Here is a 22892-nt window from a genome sequence, read left to right on the forward strand (position 1 = left end):
CATGAGGAGTAAGTGCACAGTGACTCCTGTTGTTGAACCAACAAATTGACACTCTTGTTTATGGCATCAGTAATCACCCTAGGCTCTTGTCATGAGCTGACAAGGCTATGGAAGCCCCCTGGGTTCACTGACTCTGATCATTTTTAGACAAGGCCATGGTCAAAGTGGAAGTTCTCTCCTCCCTTCAGAGAAAGGTACCTCCTTCTTTGATGACCCATTCTTTCCACTGGGATCTCACTCACAGAGATCTTTCATTTAGGTTTTTTTTTTCCCCCCAAAGTGTCTTGGCTTTCCATGCCTGAAATACTCTCATGGGCTTTTCAGCCAGATCCGCATGCCTTAAGGGCTGATTCTGAGGCCAGAGTGCTGTTTAGGACATCTTCCATTCATTGGGTCTGCTGTGTATCTCACTTCCCATGTTGGATCATTCTCTCCCTTTTTGATTCTATCAGCTAGTATTTGCAGACCCTATTCTTGTTTATGTGATCCCTTTGGTTCTTAGTCCTATCATTATGATCAATTGTGAACAGAAATTGATCACTGGGACTAGTCAGATGGTATTGTTCATGCTACTTTGATGGGATTGAATTGGAATCCCCTGGTATGTTTCTAACTCTACCGTTTGAGGTAAGTCAGCTTGAGCATGTCCCGAATTGCACATCTCTTCCCTCTCTTATTCCCACTCTTATATTTAACAGTGATCACTTTTCAGTTAAGTTTCAGCACTTAAGAAGAATTGTGTATTGATTACAGTATTCAACCAAAAGTATTAAGTAGAACAAACAAAAAAATACTAAGAGGGATAACATCAACAGGGTGAGGGCTGATCAAGTCACCGTTTCTCCTAGTGTTCATTTCACTTTAACAGGTGTCCTTTTTGGTGCTCAGTTAGTTGTCACCTATCAAGGAGAACAAGTGGTATTTGTCCCTTTGGGATTGGCTTATTTCACTCAACATGTTTTCCAAATTCCTAACAGGGATCACTTTTCAGTTAAAACTTAAACACCTAAGAATAATTGTGTGTTAATTACAGAGTTCAACCAATGGTACTAGAACAAAAAAAAAAAACTAAAATGGATAAAGTATTACATTGTACATCAACCGTCAGGACAAGAGCTGATCAAGTCACTGTTTATCATTGTGTCCATTTCACTTCAACAAGTTTCCCCTTTGGTGCTCAGTTAGTTGTCGCCAATCAGGGAGAACATATGATATTTGTCCCTTTGGGACTGGCTTAATTCACTCAGCATGATGTTTTCCAAATTCCTCCATCTTGTTGCAAATGACTGGGTTTCATTGTTTTTGACTGCTGTATTGTATTCTATAGAGTATATGTCCCATAATTTCTTTATCCAGTCTACTGTTGATGGGCATTTGGGTTGGTTCCAGGTCTTAGCTATTGTAATATTCCTATTAAAATCAAATATTTAATGTACATAATAAATATAATTTATGTTTTATTAAACATAGTTATATTTTGCAACTGCTATCCTCATTATTGGTGAAATGAGAAGACGAAATTAGTTTGGGGAGCTAGGCCTTGATTTCTAACATTTCCTATTTTCTGTTTCAGGTGTCTTCAATGCCCTGGGTTTGCCTGTGACTCAGTGCCCACTGGGTCTGAATGCCAAAGGTCTTCCTCTAGGCATTCAGGTTGTGGCTGGACCATTTAATGATCACTTGACATTGGCTGTGGCCCAGTACTTTGAGAAAAGTTTTGGGGGCTGGGTCTGCCCTGGAAAATTTTAGGAGGACATTCTCCAAGGTCAATCTGTGTGTATATGTCCTTGTATCTACTGATTGTGTGAGACCAAGCTACATCAGGCTAGTAGAAATAAAAATAATTCATTCTCTTTTTCCAATTATTCTTTTCATTTTAAATTTTTTGCAATAATTACTGTTCTTATTAAATGAGGATATTTGATTTCTGCCTTCACTTCACTGGAGAATATGTACTTAGAAATGGACAAATAGAGTATAGTTTCATATATGTTGTAATGATACCTATTTTGCATACAGTAGGGAGATCAAAGGAAGGAATACTTAATTTGCATGAGAGATCTTAAGAAATTTCATAGACTAGATGATGATTTAACTGATAAATGATGGACAATAATATTTTTTGCGAAGAAGGTCATAATGTATGGGGCCAGCACTGTGGCATAGCGAGTAAAGCCTTCGTCTGCAGTGCTGGCATTCCATATGGGTGGTGGGTCGAGTCCTGGCTGCTCCACTTCCAACCCAGCTCTCTACAGTGGCCTGGGAAACCACTAGAAGATGGCTTCCGTCTTTGGGCCCCTGCACCCGTGTGGGAGACCAAGAGAAGGCTCCTTGCTCCTTGCTTCGGATCAGCATAACTCTGGCCGTTGCAGCCATCTGGGGAGTGAACCAGTGGATGGAAGACCTCTCTCTCTCTCTCTCTCTCTCTCTCTCTCTCTGCCTCTCCTTCTCTCCGTGTTTAACTGTGATTATCAAATAAAATAAATAAATATTTAGAAAAGAAGGTCATAATGTAAAGGAAATCTAATTAGAAGAAGCTAAAGGGGTAAAGGCAAGGCATGATTTATGCAACATTTAATATGACTAATCTGCAATTGGGGGAAGAATAATTGAAGCAATAATGCTACAAAAAGAAAAGCTTCTAGTATTGTTACAGAAACATATTTCATAATTTTGACCTATGAGAGAGCCTAGAAAAAAAATGACAACTGAGTAGAAATGATGAACTAAATAGCACTCAGAACTTTATTTTCAAATACCGTTTTATAATAAAAAGAACTGAGGGTTCATTGAGAAAAAGCTGGCTTCAGGGTTGAGACAAAGAAATCGTAAGTTAAGCCTAGAATACGTTTTGTGCCTAAATGTTAGGAAATGTACAAAACTGAAGGCAGATATGTCAAAATGTCAAAAGATATTTAAGAACACTAAATTGGAGAACACCATAATAAATTACACTGGCTCAAAATTATTTATAATTCAAATGGAGAAGAAGTACAGGAAGATAAATGGATAGATAGGAGAAAGACTGAAATGAATAGTTTCCCAGTTTTTCTCACATATATATATCTGCATGTTCTCATATATAATAAACATATATATCTAAAAGACATAAATACATTATGCATGTGTGTATGTGTGTGTGTGTGTGTGTGTGTGAGAGAGAGAGAGAGAGAGAGAGAATGAGTTATAATCTGCTAACTTATAGAGAGACAGAAATACCTAATGATGACATTATAAAGTCATCATTTTGCCACTCATCAAAATAGTACTTAACTCAAGCATGAATTAATGGATCCTAAATCCACTGGATAAATTTATTTATGAAAAGTTTTATTTTAGCCTCAAAACATCTCCTCACTCATTATTTATCAGTTGAAAAGATAGGGGATGGTGCTTTTAGAATGTAGATACATGGTAGACAATGCTTTACTAAAATTATCACAATTAAGGTGAATATTAATAAGGTAAATGAATACCACATATATACTATTTATATGTACTGAGAAGAATATGTCATTACTTTTGTGATATTTCTTCCCCAAAAGCATCACGTGAATCTAATTATAACAAGGCAGAAAGAAAATTCATATTTGTGATATCTTACAGAATTAGAGGCCTGTAATCTTCAAAAATGCTAAGGAATTAAAGATTGCAAAAGGCAACAATATGAAATCAAATAAATGGCAAGGTAGGAGCTTTCTCAGGCTTCATCGCTCCCCCTCCCAACACACACTTGACGATTCTATAGTGAAAAATACATCACCCTGATTATCCCAGAACTTGAAACTGAAGCTGGGATGATCCTTTGTGCCACACAACAGAGAAAACTATGAGCAGACACTAATGGAAGTGGATCTCTTTAAGATGCCTCCCCTCAAGTTGACATGGCATCACATGTAGAAAGTCTCTGAATTCATGATTTCTCCACTAGAGAATGCCAGAAGCAGAAATCCAGCTTCATTGCCATCCTAAGTCACTTTATAATAAACTTTCTCCTGCCTTCATCTTTGCAAAGAAAGCATCATGAGTGCCTGGCAGGGCTAAAACACCTGATACCATCTAAAGAAAAAAACTGTCTCTCTAAGCTTGGCTAATTTCAATTAAAATAAAGACCTCCAGTTCCATCCATGTTGTTGCAAATGACAAAATTTCACACTTTTAACAGGTAAGTACTGTTTCATTGTACACTTACTTTGTTTCTATTTCTTCACTATTGTGAAGAGTGCAGCAGTAAACATGATAGTGTAGAGATCTCTTTGACAAATGGATTTGATTTCCCATAGATATATACCAAAGAGTGGAATTGCTGGATCATATGGCAGTTCTATTTTAAGTATTTTGTACAATCAAATATTATTTTCCACCATGGCTGTACTAATTTACATTCCCACCAATATTGTACAAGTAATCAATGTTGATGCCATGTCTTAGGTATTGTGAATTGAACTGCAATAAACATGGTGTTACAGATAACAGTTTCAAATGCTGATGTCATTTACCTTGGGCAAATTCCTAGGACTGCAATCGCTAGGTCATGTGGTATAATCTATTTTCAGCTTTCTGAGTTATCACCATAGTCTTCCACAATAGCTGTACTAGTTACATTCTCACCAACAGTGGATTAGATTATGATTTCCTCCACATCCTCACCAACATTTAATTTTTGTTGACTGCTGTATGGGAACATACTAACTGGGATGAGATGAAACCTCATTGTGATTTTGATTTGCATTTTCCTGATGGCTAGTGATACTGAGTATTTTTTCATGTGTCTGTTGGCAATTTAAAATTCCTGTTTTTCAAAATGACTGTTCAAGTCCTTTGTCAGCTTCTTAACAGGTTTGTATTTTACTGTCGTGTTTCTATAGATTCCAGATATTAATTATTTATCAGTTGCATAGTTTGAAAATATTTTTGCCTATTCTGTCGGTTGCCTCTTCGCTTGGCAGAGTGCTTTATTTGCTACTTAGATTAATGTAATCCCATTTGAATAGTTTTGCTTTTATTGTATGTGCTTTAGGGGTCATTTCCAGGAAGTTTTTGTCTATCCCAATGTCTTGCAGAATTTCTCAATGTTCTCCTCTAGTAATTGCATGGTATCTAGTTGAATTCTTGATCAATTTCGAGTTTATTTTTGTATAAGAGATCAAGTAGGGGACTTTTTTCATACTTACACATGCAGAGATCCAATTTTCCCAGCAACATTTGTTAGAAGAAATAATTCCTTCGTCCAGGAATTGATTTTACCTCCTTTGTCCACAATTCGTTGTTTGTAGATGCTCAGATTATTTTCTGGGTTTTCTAGTCCATTCCATTGGCCTACATGTCTATTTTTCTGCCAGCACCAGGCTGTTTTGATTGTAACTGTCAAGATGCATGTCTTGAAATACGGTATTGTGATGCCTTCGACATTGTTTTTGTTGTTGAAGATTGTTTTTGATATTTGGGGTTGCTTGTGCTTCCAAATGAATTTTAGTACACATTTTTTCTAGATCTGAAAATGTAGTTGGTATTTTGATTGGAATCTCATTGAATCTGTAAAGTGCTTTCTGTAGCATGCACATTTTGCTGCTATTAATTCTTCCAATGCACAAACATAAAATATATTTCCATTTTTGTGTCTTCTTCTATTTATTTAGTGCTGTGTAATTTTCATTGTAGAAATTCTTCACATCCTTGATTAAGTTAATGCCAAAGTATTTAATGTTATGTAGCTTTTATGTATGGCATTGATCTTAGAAATAGTTGCTCAGCCATGGCATTGTATTGTCTGTGAATGCAAAAGCTACCTTTATATCACTTATAAAATTCTATTTATGAGAATACTCTTATGAGTTTCAGTAGTCTCTACGTGGATTCTTTTGGTTCCTGTCTATATAGAATCATGTCATCTCCAAACAGGATTAATTAGATTTCCTCCTTTCCAATTTGTATCCCTTAAATGTCTTTCTCACGCCTAATGGCTGTAGCTAAAACTTCCATGACTATATTGAATAGTGATATTGAAAATGGGAATCCTTGTCTCATTGGATCTTTGTGGTAATGCTTCCAACTTTTCACCATTCAATATGTTGTTGGTTGGGGGTTTGTAATAAATTTCCTTGATTGTGCAGAGGAATGTTCCTTCTGAACCCAATTCGCTTATATATTTTATCATGAAATATACCATTTTATCAAATGATTTCTCTTCAAGTTTAGACCAAAATATGTTTTTATTCTTCAATTTGTTAATGTGATCTATCACATTTATTGATTTGTGTGTGTTGTAACATCTTTTCATACCAGGGATAAATGAATGAACTTTCTGATATGTTGATGCATTCAATTAGCTAATATTTTACTGAGGACTTTTGCATCTATGTTCATCAGTAATGGTCTGTATCCTTCTAATTTTTGGTAGTTTTTCAGGTTTTGGAATTAATGTCCTGCTGGCCTCATAGAAGGTGTTTTGAATAGCTTGAGAAAAATTTGATTTAATTCTTCTTTAACTGTCTGGTAGAACTAAGCAGTGAAGCCATTAAGTCCTGGGCTTTTCTTTGTTGGTAGGCTCTATATTAACTAAATCAGTCTCATATCTTGATTATTGGTCTGTTTTCTTTCCAATGGCTTAATGACTCAATATTCTTAGATTTATGTGTCCAGAAACCAACCCAAATGCCCATCAACAGTAGACTGGATAAAGAAATTATGGGACATGTACTCTATTGAATACTATACAGCAGTCAAAAACAACGAAATCCAGTCATTTGCAACAAGATGGAGGAATTTGGAAAACATCATGCTGAGTGAATTAAGCCAGTCCCAAAGGGACAAATATCATATGTTCTCCCTGATTGGCGACAACTAACTGAGCACCAAAAGGGAAATTTGTTGAAGTGAAATGGACACAATGATAAACAGTGACTTGATCAGCTCTTGTCCTGACGGTTGATGTACAATGTAATACTTTATCAGGTTTAGTATTTTTTTTTGTTCTAGAAATATTGGTTGAACTCTGTAATTAACACACAATTATTCTTAGGTGTTTAAATTTTAACTGAAAAGTGATCCCTGTTAGGAATCTGGAAAGCATTATCCTGAGTGAAATAAGCCAATCCCAAAGGGACAAATACCACTTCTCCCTGATAGGTGACAACTAACTGAGCACCAAAAAGAACACCTGTTAAAGTGAATGAACACTAGGAGAAACGGTGACTTGATCAGCCCTTGCCCTGACTGTTGATGAACAACTTAATACGTTATCCTGCTTAGTATTTGTTTTGTTTATTTGTTCCACTTAATACTTTTGGTTGAATACTCTAATCAATACACAGTTATTCTAATGTGTTGAAACTTAACTGAAAAGTGATCGCTGTTAAATATAAGAGTGGGAATAAGAGAGGGAAGAGATGTGCAATTCGGGACATGCTCAAGCTGACTTACCTCAAACGGTAGAGTTAGAAACATACCAGGGGATTCCAATTCAATCCCATCAAGGTGGCATGGACCAATGCCATCTCACTAGTCCCAGTGATCAATTTCTGTTCACAATTGATCATAATGGTAGGACTAAGAGCCAAAGGGAGCACATAAATAAGAATAGTGTCTGCAAATACTAGCTGATAGAATAAAAAAGGGAGAGAATGATCCAACATGGGAAGTGAGATACACAGCAGACCCATAGAATGGCAGATGTCCTAAACAGCACTCTGGCCTCAGAATCAGCCCTTAAGGCATGCGGATCCAGCTGAAAAGCCCATGAGAGTAGTACAGGCATGGAAAGCCAAAACATTCTGGCAAAAAAAAAAAAAAACCTACATGAAAGATCTCCGCGAGTGAGATCCCAGTGAAAAGAACAGGTCATCAAAGAATGAGGTACCTTTCTCTGAAGGGAGGAGAGAACTTCCACTTTGACCATGGCCTTGTCTAAATATGATCAGAGTTCGTGAACTCAATAGGCTTCCATAGCCTTGGCAGCTCATGACAAGAGCCTAGGGTGATTACTGATGCTATAAACAAGAGTGTCAATCACCGTGCACTTACTCCTCATGTAGGATCTCTGTCCTTAATGTGCTGTACATTGTGATTTAATGCTATAACTAGTACTCAAACAGTATTTTTCACTTTGTGTTTCTATGTGGGTGCAAACTGTTGAAATCTTTACTTAATATATGCTAAACTGATCTTCTGTATATAAAGAGAATTGAAAATGAATCTTGATGTGAATGGAAGGGGGAGGGAGTGGGAAAGGGAAGGGTTGCGGGTGGGAGGGAAGTTATGGGGCGGGTAAGCGATTGTAATCCATAAGCTGTACTTTGGAAATTTATATTCATTAAATAAAAGTTAAAAAAATCATAAAAAATAAAAAAAAATTATGTGTCCAGGAATGTATCCATTTCTTTCATATTTTTAAATTTGTTCCCATATAGCTGTTTATAGTATTCCTGATGATTCTTTTTATTGCTGTGGTGTCCATTGTGACATCTGCTTTTTCATCTCTGATTTTATTTATTTGTATCTTCTCCCTCATTTTTGGTGAGTTGGGCCAATGCTGTATCAGTTTTGTTTACTTTTTCAAATAAAACAAGCTCTTCATTTCAATGATCTTTTTTATTGTTTTCATTTCAATTTTGTTTAATTCTTCTCTAATTTTAACTACTCCTTTTCTCCTACTAATTTTAGGTTTGTTTTGTTGTTTTTTTTTCTATGTGCTTGAGATGCATTGATAGCTCATTTATTTGATGCCTGTCCACTTTCCTCATGTAGGCATCAATAGATACAAACCTCCTGCTCCTTCTAATGAGTATGTTTATGTTGCGTTGTCATCTTCAATCATTTCCAGGAATTTTTTATTTGAATTTTGAATTTTTCTATGATCCAGTGTTCATTCAGGAGTTTGTTGTACAGGCTTCCATGTGTTTGCATATTTTCTAGAGATTCTTTTTTTTTACAGGCAGAGTGGACAGTGAGAAAGAGAAAGAGAGAGAGAGAGAGAGAGAGAGAGAGAGAGAGAAAGGTCTTCCTTTTGCCACTGGTTCACCCTCCAATGGTCGCCGCAGCTGGAGTGCTGCAGCCGGCACACCGCACCTATCTGAAGGCAGGAGCCAGGAGCCAGGTGCTTCTCCTGGTCTCCCATGGGGTGCAGGGCCCAAGCACTTGGGCCATCCTCCACTGCACTCCCTGGCCACAGCAGAGAGCTGTCCTGGAAGAGGAGCAACCGGGACAGAATCCGGCACCCCGACTGGGACTAGAACCCGGTGTGTCGGCGCCGCTAGGCAGAGGATTAGCCTATTGAGTCACAGCACCGGCCTCTAGAGATTCTTAAGTTGTTCATTTCCAGCTTCATTCCATTAAGGTCACAAAAATTGCAGTTCAATTTCAATTTTTTTGTGTGAATTTGATGAGACTGTCTTTTTGGCCTAGCATATAGTCTATTTTAGAGAAAGTTCCATGAATGTAGGGAACGAAGTTTCTCCCAAAGCACTCTCAGTGAGGTCAAATCCTCCTGACCACAGGATGTGGCTGCAGAAACTGATTAAGGATATTAAATGACCTACTAACAAGAATACCAGTGTGCCCATTTGGGAACATTGGCTCCCACAAGGACATGCAACTGCTTTCCCAAACTTGCTTATCTAATAACCAAGTCACAAGAATGCACATGTGCCATACAAATGGCTGATGCAATCCTTGTCCAAAAAAAAGCATGCTGGGATTGTCCAGCAGTGCTTTTCAGAGGAGGCACTCCTCTGTCCTGTCTCTCCTTTCTCTTGCAACCCCCAACAACTGTTGCCTGAAGAGGGACCCTTGGCAGTGTGTGCAAAGGACAACTCACCAAACCCAACACGGCCTATGGATGCACCATTTCATCTCCTCGAGATATTAGTGAGTGATAAACCTGGGGAATTCCCTGTCCATGGCACAACAGACACATAAGGCTGAACTGCACTATCTCCTTCAGAAAGCAGGACACCATTTATCAGAAAATGTGCTCATGCATTTGCTGCAGGAAATTGATAGTTACTGCCCTTGGTACCTTATAAAAGCACCTTAAAAGTAACTAAGAGAAAATCGGTCAGAAGTCACATCAGGAGCCTCAAGTGCCAATTCCGGTTTTTCATTCATGGCATTTCTGCCGCGATGCCATTACTAGGGTTGCGAGACCCTAGGCAACTCTTCTGGCCAGGAGGGTTGGTCGATGGGCTCATCCCCGCTGCCCCATTATGAAGTTTCCACGCCTTCTGCACCTGCTGAAGGTTACCGAAACCCAGTACAATTTTGGGCTCAGGAATATCAAGAATTATCTTCTGTGTGGTCCATAGATAATTTAAATAACAAGGTCTCTATCAATCTGGAACAGTCACTAGGAGAGCGAGCCTATTCAAATCTTGGTCAATAAGTTGCTTATCCTCTAAGGGAGGCCTATGTGCAAATCTCTAACGTTGCACTAAAGGCTTGGAAAAAGCCCTGATGTTAAAGACCCTTCCATATCCTTTTCAGCAGTCCATCAGGGGATGACTGAGGGCTGTATGTCCTTTGTGTACAGGCTAGAGAAAGCCATTTGACATCAGGTAGATAATCAAGAAGTGGCACAGATGTTACTAAAGTAAATGGCTTCTGAAAATGCTAACCAAGACTGTAAAAATGAATTGAAAACGGTCTACACTGAGCCTGAAACTACCATGGTAAAAATGATCAAATTATGTCAAACTGTAGGGACCAAAACTTACAAATCTAACTTACTGGCAGCTGCCCTTAAGGCCTGTGGGAACCAAGGCCATTTTAAAAAAGCCTGCCATTCACTGCCAAAATCAAATTCTTGAACTTCAAAAAAGTGTTCACAATGCCAAAAGTGTTATCATTGGAAAATCAGTGTCACTCTGTCCCTTCTGCAAACTTGAAGTTGGGCCAGTCCTCAGCTCTGGCCCAACAGAGGGTATTGATTGTGCAGCAACATCCAAGTCCCTGTCCACGATCTTCCAATAATTCCTTCATGCTACTGCCTGCAATGCCAAATTATATTTTTATTTTCAGGAGCCAATCTCCCCTGAAATACCTGAAACCTTCTATAAGGTAACCACAGAATTAACAGCTCCTTACCTGAAAAGTCTGTGGGACTGGTTTTGCCGAGGACACATGCTTATAAAAGTGCTGATTATACAGGGATTATTATGTACAGTTGTGGAAAAGTTACCCTCCAAATTTTCCTCTCCAACTTCTGTTGTAAAGTTACTTGTCCTATATATTTCTGCTTTGAGTAAAGATATTTTGTGAGGAGATCAGGGTTTTGGAGCTACATTGGTTTCTGCCATTACTCAAATTTCTAATTTTCTTTCTCAAGTGCCTATTCAGATTGACTCTCAGAAGTGTTCTAGACTGATTGATACTGAGGCAGACTTCTCTGTCACTCCTCTAATACAGTGGCCTTCTACATGGTCCTCAGTTTCTGATGACCCCTTGTGGGGCATAGGCCGTAACTCTCAAACCTGACAGAGTCATAAATGGCCAGCTTGTTAGAATCCAAGTGATCATCGTCATGTTGTTCATATCCACTCTTGTAGTCTTCCTAATCCCTTTCTTATTTAGGGACGGAATCTCCTACAACAACTTCAAGCCACCATTCATAAAATTTATAGTAGGGGCCTCCGCTTGTGTATTCCTTTGACATACTGTTCTCCCCTTAACCTGGCTGCCTGGAGAGCCAGTATGGGTAGAACAATGGCCACTTTCCAAAGGGAAAAAAAATATCTGCTGTGGAGGCCATAGTCAAAGAACAATTACAATTAGGACATATTGAACAATCTACTAGCCTTTGGAATATGCTGAGAGTCTCACAGGCATGGAAAGCCATGACACGGTGGCAAAAAACAATCTAAATGAAAGATCCTGATGAACAAGTCCCCAACAGAAGGAACAGGCCATCAGGGAGAGAGGCACCTTTCTCTGAAGGGAGGAAGGAACCTCCACTGTGATACGGCCTTGACTAAACAAGTTCAGAGTTGGTGAACTCAAGGGGCTCCCATAGCATAGATAGCTCATAGCAAGAGTCTCGGGTGATTGCTGACGTCATAAATAAGAGTGCCAATTGTTAAATCAACAACGGGAGTCACTGGGCACATGCTCCCCATGTAGGATCTCTGTCCTTAATGTGTTCTACTATGAAACTTAAAAAAAACACTACTAGTCGAACAATACCCTATACCTTGTGCGGTTGGTTGTGTGAGTGCAGCCTGTTGAAATCCTTGCTTAGTATATACTAAGTTGACCTTCAGTATATGAAGGTAATTGAAAATGAAACTCGATGAAGGGCGGGATGGGAGAGGGAGTGGGAGAGGGGAGGGCAACGGGAGGGAGGGAAGTTGGGGGGGAAGCCACAACAATACAAAAGTTGCACTTTGTAAATTCACATTTATTAAATAAAAAAATAACTATATAACAAACAAAAAAAAAAGAAAAAGAAAAAAAGAACTTAATACTTTACCCTTTTAGTATTTTTTTTATGTTCTACTTAAAACTATTGGTTGAACTCTGTAATTAATACATAATTACTCTTAGGTGTTTAATTAATGCTATAACTAGTACTCAAATAGTATTTAACACTTTGTGTTTCTGTGTGGGTGCAAACTGTTGAAATCTTTACTTAATATATGCTAAATTGATCTTCTGTATATAAAGATAATTGAAAATTAATCTTGATGTGAATGGAAGGGAAGAGGGAATGGGAGAGGGGAGTGTTGTGGGTGGGAGGGAAGTTATGGGGGGGAAGCTATTGTAATCCATAAGCTGTACATTGGAAATTTATGTTCATAAAATAAAATAAAATATAAAAAAAGAAAACATCTGGTAAGTGGAGAATATGGAACCCCTTCAGTATAGATTACCTAACTCCAACAACTTTGGGACACACCCCTTAAGGGTGAATCTACTCGCCACATTATCAAACATCTACTCTTGGCAATGGCTGTCTTGGGTAAGTCTAGCTGACGAAAAACTGATAATGCCACCACATACACTTCAGCTGTTTTTTCTAGTTTCTCTCATTTGTGAGAAAAGAAAAAAACACATGGTATTCTTTACAATGCCACTGGCCAAGCTATTTTAGAATGCACAAATCCACTCTTAAAATCCTTTTACATAAACAATTAAAGAAAGGAGGAAACACTGCAGGACAAATTAATCGAACCATGTCTGTCCTTTTATTTACACTAATTTTGAGGCAGCTGAGGTCCTGTTGAAAAAACATTTTCACTCCCCACAGGGTGCACTAAGTCCATTAATATATTACAAAAAACTCTGATATGTCCTGGAAAGGACAAGAACCACTGCTAACATGCAGGAGAGGCTATGCTTCTGTTCTCTCCCACAGGACTTGTGTGGATTCTTGCACATTGTGTCTGCCCTGTACACCATCACAAGTTGGCTTCAAGGCCTTCAGAATCCGATCCCTCAGTTCTGTCTCAGGTTGGAAGGAGGAGAGACTATATCTCAACCTCGCAGACTTCCTCACCCTGAAAAACCACCAGTTATGTGGGGAGATATCAAGTCATTAGTTGCTTCTGCTCAGTGATTGCTCCAAGAACATCAAGAAGAAACCACTGACACTGTTTTGGTAGCCAATTGACAAAGAACGTGTTACTGTTACTTCACCACCATCACTGTCAGCATGTGTTGTTTCAACCTTTCTAAGAGTAGTCACTCCATAGAAACTGAAATTCAACATGTGAAAAAACTAGTGGAAGAGATTAAAATAAGTGATGAGCCATGGAATATCTAGGATTTTATTACAGGATGGCTGCTGAGTTTTGCCTGGTTAAAACAATTGTTTTTCTATAGTTGCCAAGTTGTGGCTGCAGTGATCCTGATATGCTGCTTCTTTTAGTACATCCCATCCTTGATTAATACGTGTAAAGACTGTAATCCCTGCTTCCAAAAACCAACATATTTCTAATGGTTACTTATAAAACAAACAAAGGGAGGAATATAGGGACCGATTTTCTGCCAAAGAACTCTCAGTGAGATAAAATCCTCCTGAACACAGAATGTGGCCACAGAAACTGATTGTGAATAATAAATGACCTAACAAGAAGACCAGTGAGCCACTATGGGAACATTGGCTCCCACAAAGATATGCAGCTGCTTTCTCAGACATGCTTTTCTAATATCCAAGTCACCAGAATAATGCACGTGCACTGTACAAATGACTGATATAATACTTGTCAATGCAAAAGCATTCTGGGATTGCCCAGCAGTGCTGTTCAGAGGAGGGGCTCCTGTGTCCTGTGCCTCCTTTCGCTTGCACTCTCCAACACATGCACTGAAGAATATAGTGTGTATTTTCCATCTGAGAGCTGAAAGGTTCTTTAGACATCAGTTAGGGACATTTGGTTCATTGTAGATTAGCCCTGTTGTTTCTGTTTACTAGATCTGTCCATTGATGGAAATGGGTTGTTGATGTTCTTCATTACTATTTATTTGTGTGTATCTCTCCCTTTAGAACCATTAACATTTCTTTAAATAGCCATGCACCGTGGCATTGGGTGAATGTGTATTTATTGTAGTTACAACTTCCTGTTAAATTAATCACTTAATCATTGCATGATGCCCATTTTTGTATCTTTCAAACACTCTTCTGTTAAAGTCTACATTGTTTGATATTAGGATGTCTGTATCAGCTTGTTTTTGCTATATATTAGCATAGAATATCTTTTTCAATCCTTTCACATTCAGTCTGTTTGTATCTTTGTTGATGTGTTTCTTGTATACTGAAAAGAGTTGGATCTTATTTTTTTTAATCCATTCAGCCACTCTGTATTTTTCACTGGATAATTTAAGCCATTTGCATTCAAAGTTACAACTGGTAAGTAACAACTTAGTCCTTCCATTTTCCAATAAATACTCCTATTGGTTCATTTGGATTTTCTTTGTACTTTTACTGGGAGATTTTCTGCCTTTACTATCTTTCATAATGATGACAATCTTTGTGTGGTTCTCTGCAAAGCACATTGTTATGTATGGTGTATAAAGCTAGATGAGTGTTGAGAAATTATTTCAATTTCGGTTTCTTATGGATGGTCTTTATTTCATTTACATTCTGAATGACATCTTTGCACAGAACAATGTTCTGTGTAGACAGTTTTTTTTTTTTCAAGACTTGAATCATGTCTTTTCTCTTATGGACTGTAAGGTTTCTATACAAAATCAGCTGTGAGTCCTTTTGGAGATCCTCTGAATGTAATCCGACATTTCTCTCCTGCACATTTAGGAAACTTTTCTTTAAGTTTGACTACACTGTTTTGTGAAGTTCTTCTCTGGTTATTTCTGCTAGGAGATTTATATGCTTCCTCTACTTGGATGTCCATTTCTTTCTCCAAATTAGGGAAATTTTCTGTTATTATTTCACTGAATAGGCCTTATAACCCATCCTCTCTTTATACACCTTCTGGAACTCCTAACACCTGCATGTTGGGTCATTTGGTAGTATACCATAAATCTGTAACATTAATTGTAAAATAATTTCATGTACTTAATCAATTTCTTCATCTTCATATTCTAATATTGAAGTGTTTTTGTGTGCTTTAGAGGAATCATGTTTTCTTCCTTATTCTCATATCTTATTTATAATTAGGATTTTCTGGAAATACTTGTTGGTTTTCTCCACTAATGGATTTCACATTTGAACTATGCCTGTGTGGCTTAGTGGAGTATCTGTTCTTTCAATGACTACCTAGAGGTGTGTGCTGCATGTGGCCAGGTATCTCTGGTTAGTTCTTCAATGTGAGGCTAGTGCTGGAAATAGAGCTACCAGGAATATGGAAAAAAATTGATTAGGAGTACTTTTCTCATATCAGATAAAATAGACTTGGAATCAAACACGTAAAAAGATGAAAAGGTCATTATATATTAATAAAAGGAACACGTCAGCAAGAAAATGTTACAATCAAAATTATGTTTCCACCCAGCACAAGAACACAAAGAAATATAAAGCAAAACTATTATAGACTTAAAGGGAAACATTACTCCAATGCAATAATAGTATGGGACCCTACTGTCATAAATGCACTGACCATCCAGATAGAAAATCAATAAATAACATCAGAATTTAACCATACTATTGAATAAATGGGCCTAACAGATATATTTATGGAACACTTCACTAAAAACTACAGAATATACTTTTTCTCATCAGCACATTGAACAATTTCTGGTATATAGCCTATATTTGGCCCAAATAAAGTTTCAATTATTTTTATAAAGATTTGTTTATTCACTTGAAAGACGTACAGAGAGGGATAGAGGGAGAGGGAGAGGGAGAGGGAGAGGGAGAGGGAGAGGGAGAGAGAGAGAGAGAGAGAGAGAGAGAGAGAGAGAAATCTTCTATCCAGTGGTTCAGTCCCCAGATGGCTGCAACAGAGAGAGCTTTGCTGATCCGAAGCCATGAGCTTCTTCTGGGTCTTCCACATGGGAGAAGGGGTGCAAGGACTTTGGCCATTTTCTGCTGTTTTCTGAGCCCATACCTGAGAGCTAGATCAGAAGTGTATCAGCCAGGTATCTAACCGGCACCCACATGGGGTGCTGGCACTGCAGGCAGTGCCTTTACCTGCCACACCACAGTGCCAGCCCCTCAATTATTTTTATTTTAAAATTGATACTGCACCATGTATCCTCTCAGACCACTAAAGAATGAAAGTATAAATTAACAAGAACAGTAGCATATTTAGGAATTTATGGAAATTAAACAACAGGCTAGTGAAGGAAAATTTATCCATTAAAGACATTATAAAGATAATCCAAAACTTTCATGAAATGAATGAAAATTAAAACATATTAAAACTGAAAAAAGAATGAAATTCCTGTTTTTGCAACATAATGGATGCAACTAAAAACCCCTATACTTAGTAAAATAAAACCCAGCTTCAAAAAGAAAAATGTTATCTTTTTTCCCTGATTTGTGGTAACTTATACAGTACAAAATAATGTAATTTAGATGAGGAAAAGTAACATTTTGAGAATTGATTATTATTTACATCCCTTGTCTCAACTGTTGAGGAACAGTGGTCTTGTTTCATCTTACTATTTGTTAAATTCTTTACTTAGTGAAGGGTTAATCTTATGATCATAAAATAGACTGAAAGTATGTCATTGTAAAAATTAAAAGAAAGTATAAGAAAGGAAGGATCAGGGAGTGTTGTAGCATGGGTAGGTAGAAGGGAGGGTAAGAAGACTCATTATTCTCCCAAATCTGTATATATGAAATACACGATTTTTTTCACTATATATAAATGTACAAAAAGAAAAAGGGGCAGAAAGAAAATGAATTGAAAAGTATAAAGAAAGCTTATCCTAAATATAGGATGCAATTAAATGTACAAAATAACTATTTTAGGGATTTCTGAAGGAGAAAAGAATAAAAATGATTTTGATAACCTACTGAGTAAAATAATCATGAAAACTTTCCAAGTACTGAAAGAGCTACAATCTAAATACAGGAATCTCCAAGCATCCTAATCAGGCTCAAATAAAAGTAATATTTTTCTTTTTTTTTTCTCTTTTTTTTAACTTTTATTTAATGAATATAAATTTCCAATGTACAATTTACGGATTACAATAGCTTCCCCCCCATACCGTCCCTCCCACCCACAACCCTCCCCTTTCCCACTCCCTCTCCCCTTCCATTCACATCAAGATTCATTTTCGATTATCTTAATATACAGAAGATCAGCTTAGTATACATTAAGTAAGGATTTCAACAGTTTGCTCTCACACAGAAACATAAAGTGAAAAATAATAGATGATTTTTTTAAATGATGATGAAATCAGATCAGACCTATTGTCATGTTTAATCCCAGTGAGAGTCAAGTTGGGAGTTGATAATTTCTTTTTTTTTTTTTTGACAGAGGATCAGTTTAGTATGCATTAAGTAAAGATTTCAACAGTTTGCACCCCCATAGAAACACAAAGTGAAATATATTGTTTGAGTACTCGTTATAGCATTAAATCTCAATGCACAGCACATTAAGGACAGAGATCCTACATGAGGAGTAAGTGCACAGTGACTCCTGTTGTTGACTTTACCAATTGACACTCCTGTCTATGGCATCAGTAGTCTCCCTATGCTCCAGTCATGAGTTTCCAAGGCTATGGAAGCCCTCTGAGTTCTCCGATTCTTATCTTGTTTAGACAAGGTCATAGTCAAAGTGGAGGTTCTCTCCTCCCTTCAGAGAAAGGTACCTCCTTCTTTGAAGACCTGTTCTTTCCACTGGGATCTCACTCGCAGAGATCTTTTGCCAGAGTGTCTTGGCTTTCCATGCCTGAAATACTCTCATGGGCTTTTCAGCCAGATCCGAATGCCTTTAGGGCTGATTCTGAGGCCAGAGTGCTATTTAGGACATCTGCCATTCTATGAGTCTGCTGAGTATCTCACTTCCCGTGTTGGATCACTCTCCCCTTTATTTATTCTATCGGTTAGTGTTAGCAGGTACTAGACATGTTTATGAGCTCCCGTTGACTCTTAGTCCTTTCATTATGATCAATTGTGAACTGAAATTGATCACTTGGAATAGTGAGATGGCATTGGTACATGCCACCTTGATGGGATTGAATTGGAATCCCCTGGTATGTTTTTAACTCTACCCTATGGGGCAAGTCAGCTTGAGCATGTCCCAAATTATACATCTCTTCCCTCTCTTATTCCCACTCTTATGTTTAACAGGGATCATATTTCAGTTAATTTTCAACACTTAAGAATAACTGTGTATTAATTACAGAATTAAACCAGTCATATTAAGTAGAACAGACAAAAAAACTACTAAGAGGGATAATGTACTAAGTTGTTCATTAACAGTCAGGGCTATGCTGATCAAGTCACCGTTTCCCATAGTGTCCATTTCACTTCAACAGGTTTCCTTTTTGGTGTTCAGTCAATTGTCACCGATCAGGGAGAACATATGGTATTTGTCCCTTTGGGACTGGCTTATTTCACTCAGCATGATGTGTTCCAGATTCCTCCATTTTGTTGCAAATGACTGGATTTCGTTGTTTCTTACTGCGGTATAGTATTCTAAAGAGTACATATCCCATAATTTCTTTATCCAGTCTACCGTTGATGGGCATTTAGGTTGGTTCCAGGTCTTAGCTATTGTGAATTGAGCTGCAATAAACATTAATGTGCAGACTGCTTTTTTGTTTGCCAATTTTATTTCCTTTGGGTAAATTCCAAGGAGTGGGATGGCTGGGTCAAACCGTAGGGTTATCTTCAGGTTTCTGAGGAATCTCCAGACTGACTTCCATAGTGGCTTGACCAGCTTGCATTCCCACCAACAGTGGGTTAGTGTCCCTTTTTCCCCACATCCTCACCAGCATCTGTTGTTGGTAGATTTCTGCATGTGAGCCATTCTAACTGGGGTGAGGTGAAACCTCATTGTGGTTTTGATTTGCATTTCCCTGATTGCTAGTGATCTGGAACATTTTTTCATGTGCCTGTTGGCCATTTGGATTTCCTCTTTTGAAAAATGTCTATTGAGGTCCTTGGCCCATCTCTTAAGTGGGTTGTTGGTTTTGTTTTTGTGGAGTTTCTTGATCTCTTTGTAGATTCTGGTTATTAACCCTTTATCTGTTGCATAGTTTGCAAATATTTTTTCCCATTCTGTCGGTTGTCTCTTCACTCTCCTGACTGTTTCTTTTGCAGTACAGAAACTTCTCAATTTGATGCAATCCCAATAGTTGATTTTGGCTTTGACTGCCTGTGCCTCCCGGGTCTTTTCCAGAAATTCTTTGCCTGTGCCAATATCTTGAAGGGTTTCTCCAATGTTCTCTAAAAACTTGATGGTGTCAGGTTGTAGATTTAGGTCTTTAATCCATGTTGAGTGGATTTTTGTGTAAGGTGTAAGGTAGGGGTCTTGCTTCATGATTCTGCACCTGGAAATCCAATTTTCCCAGCACCATTTATTGAATAGACTGTCCTTACTCCAGGAATTAGTTTTAGATCCTTGATCAAATATAAGTTGGCTGTAGCTAAAAGTAATATTTTTCAATGCATACTATCGTTGCATTTTCAAAAGTTAATGGAGTGAGGGGCTGGTGCTGTGGCGCAGTGGTTAATGCCCTGGCCTGAAGCGCCTGCATCCCATATGGGCGCCGGTTCGAGTCCCAGCTGCTCCTCTTATCATTCAGCTCTCTGCTATGGCCTGGGATAGCAGTGGAGGATGGCCCAAGTGCTTGAGCCCCTGCACCCACATGGAGACCCGGAAGAAGCTACTGGCTCCTGGCTTCGGATTGGTGCATTTCCAGCCATTGTGGACAATTAGGGAGTAAACCATTGGATGGAAGGAAGGCCTCTCTCACTCTATCTGCCTCTCCTCTCTTTGTGTAACTCTTACTCTAAAGTAAAATAAAAATAAAAATATTTTAAAAAAAGTTAAAGGAGAGAATCATTAAGACAATAAGAGAAAAATATCCCGTTATACACAAAGAAAAACCAGTTCAACTAATAGCTTACTTCTCAGCAGAAACCCTACAGACAAAATTACAGTGGGAACATGTATGCATGGTCTTGAAAAATAACAATCTTCCAAACAAGAATACTATATCTGATGAAGCTAATTTCAAGAACTTGTGCTAGGAAAATTGGATTTCCACGTGCAGAATCATGAAGCAAGACCCCTACCTTTCACCTTACACAAAAATTCACTCAACGTGGATTAAAGACTTAAATCTACAACCTGACACCATCAAATAATTAGAGAGCATTGGAAAAACCCTGCAAGATATAGGTACCGGCAATGACTTCTTGGAAAACACCCAGGAAGCACAGGCAGTCAAAGACAAAATTAACATTTGGGATTGCATCAAATTGAGAAGTTTCTGTACTGCAAAAGAAACAGTCAGGAGAGTGAAGAGACAACCGACAGAATGGGAAAAAAATATTTGCAAACTATGCAACAGATAAAGGGTTAATAACCAGAATCTACAGAGATCATGAAACTCCACAAAAAACAAAACCAACAACCCACTTAAGAGATGGGCCAAGGACCTCAATAGACATTTTTCAAAAAAGGAAATCCACATGGCCAACAGACACATGAAAAAATGTTCCAGATAACTAGCAATCAGGGAAATGCAAATCAAAACCACAATGAGGTTCCACCTCACCCCAGTTAGAATGGCTCACATTCAGAAATCTACCAACATTAGATGCTGGAGAGGATGTGGAGATGAAGCGACACTAACCCACTGTTGGTGGGAATGCAAACTGGTCAAGCCACTATGGAAGTCAGTCTGGAGATTCCTCAGAAACCTGAATATAACCCTACCATTCAACACAGCCACCCCACTCCTTGGAATTTACCCAAAGGAAATTAAATTGGCAAACAAAAAAGCAGTCTGCACATTAATGTTTGTTGCAGCTCAATTCACAATAGCTAAGATCTGGAACCAACCCAAATGCCCATCAACGGTAGACTGGATAAAGAAATTATGGGACATGTACTCTATAGAATACTATACAGCAGTCAAAAACAATGAAACCCAGTCATTTGCAACAAGATGGAGGAATTTGGAAAACATCATGCTGAGTGAATTAAGCCAGTCCCAAAGGGACAAATATCATATGTTCTCCCTGATTGGCGACAACTAACTGAGCACCAAAGGGGAAACTTGTTGAAGTGAAATGGACACTATGATAAACAGTGACTTGATCAGCTCTTGTCCTGACGGTTGATGTACAATGTAATACTTTATCCATTTTAGTTTTTTTTTGTTCTAGTACCATTGGTTGAACTCTGTAATTAACACACAATTATTCTTAGGTGTTTAAGTTTTAACTGAAAAGTGATCCCTGTTAGGAATTTGGAAAACATGTTGAGTGAAATAAGCCAATCCCAAAGGAACAAATACCACTTATTCTCCTTGATAGGTGACAACTAACTGAGCACCAAAAAGGACACCTGTTAAAGTGAAATGAACACTAGGAGAAACGGTGACTTGATCAGCCCTCACCCTGTTGATGAGCAGCTTAATATGTTATCCCTCTTAGTATTTTTTTGTTTGTTCTACTTAATACTTTTGGTTGAATACTGTAATCAATACACAATTCTTCTTAAGTGCTGAAACTTATCTGAAAAGTGATTGCTGTTAAATATAAGAGTGGGAGTAATAGAGGGAAGAGATGTGCAATTCGGGACATGCTCAAACTGACTTACCTCAAACGGTAGAGTTAGAAACATACCAGGGGATTCCAATTCAATCCCATCAAGGTGGCATGTACCAATGCCATCTCACTAGTCCCAGTGATCAATTTCTGTTCACAATTGATCATAATGATAGGACTAAGAACCAAAGGGATCACATAAACAAGAATAGGGTCTGCAAATAATAGCTGATAGAACCAAAAATTGAGAGAATGATCCAACATGGGAAGTGAGAGACACAACAGACCCATACAATTGCAAATATCCTAACAGTCTCTGGCCTCAGAATCAGCCCTTAAGGCATGCGGATCCAGCTGAAAAGCCCATGAGAGTATTTCAGGCATGGAAAGCCAAGACACTCTGGGGGAAAAAAAAACTAAATGAAAGATCTCCACGAGTGAGATCCCAGTGGAAAGAACAGGTCTTCAAAGAAGGAGGTACCTTTCTCTGAAGGGAGGAGAGAACTTCCACTTTGACCATGGCCTTGTCTAAATATGATCAGAGTCGGTGAACCCAGGGGGCTTCCATAGCCTTGGCAGCTCATGACAAGTGCCTAGGGTGATCACTGATGCCATAAACAAGAGTGTCAATTTGTTAAGTCAACAACAGGAGTCACTGTGCACTTACTCCTCATGTAGGATCTTTGTCCTTAGTGTGCTTTACATTGAGATTCAATGCTATAACTAGCACTCAAACAGTATTTTTCACTTTATGTTTCTGTGTGGGAGC

General features: G+C 38.2%; 1 protein-coding gene across 3 annotated transcripts in view; it reads left to right on the forward strand.

Annotated features, from left to right (window-relative positions):
- FAAH2 (fatty acid amide hydrolase 2) overlaps positions 1–8517 on the forward strand; it is a 217511-nt gene extending 208994 nt beyond the window's left edge. The window contains exon 10 of one of the 3 annotated variants that reach the window (XM_070067362.1): positions 1574–8517. In XM_070067362.1, the coding sequence (XP_069923463.1) occupies positions 1574–1749 (176 nt within the window). In that variant the 3' untranslated portion in view covers positions 1750–8517. The remainder of the gene's footprint in view (positions 1–1573) is intronic. The other 2 variants (XM_051827718.2, XM_070067361.1) reach the window with 2 other exon arrangements.
- Positions 8518–22892: the final 14375 nt, after the last annotated feature.

This window comes from Oryctolagus cuniculus, chromosome X (assembly GCF_964237555.1).
Source record: "Oryctolagus cuniculus chromosome X, mOryCun1.1, whole genome shotgun sequence".
Lineage (NCBI taxonomy): Eukaryota > Metazoa > Chordata > Mammalia > Lagomorpha > Leporidae > Oryctolagus > Oryctolagus cuniculus.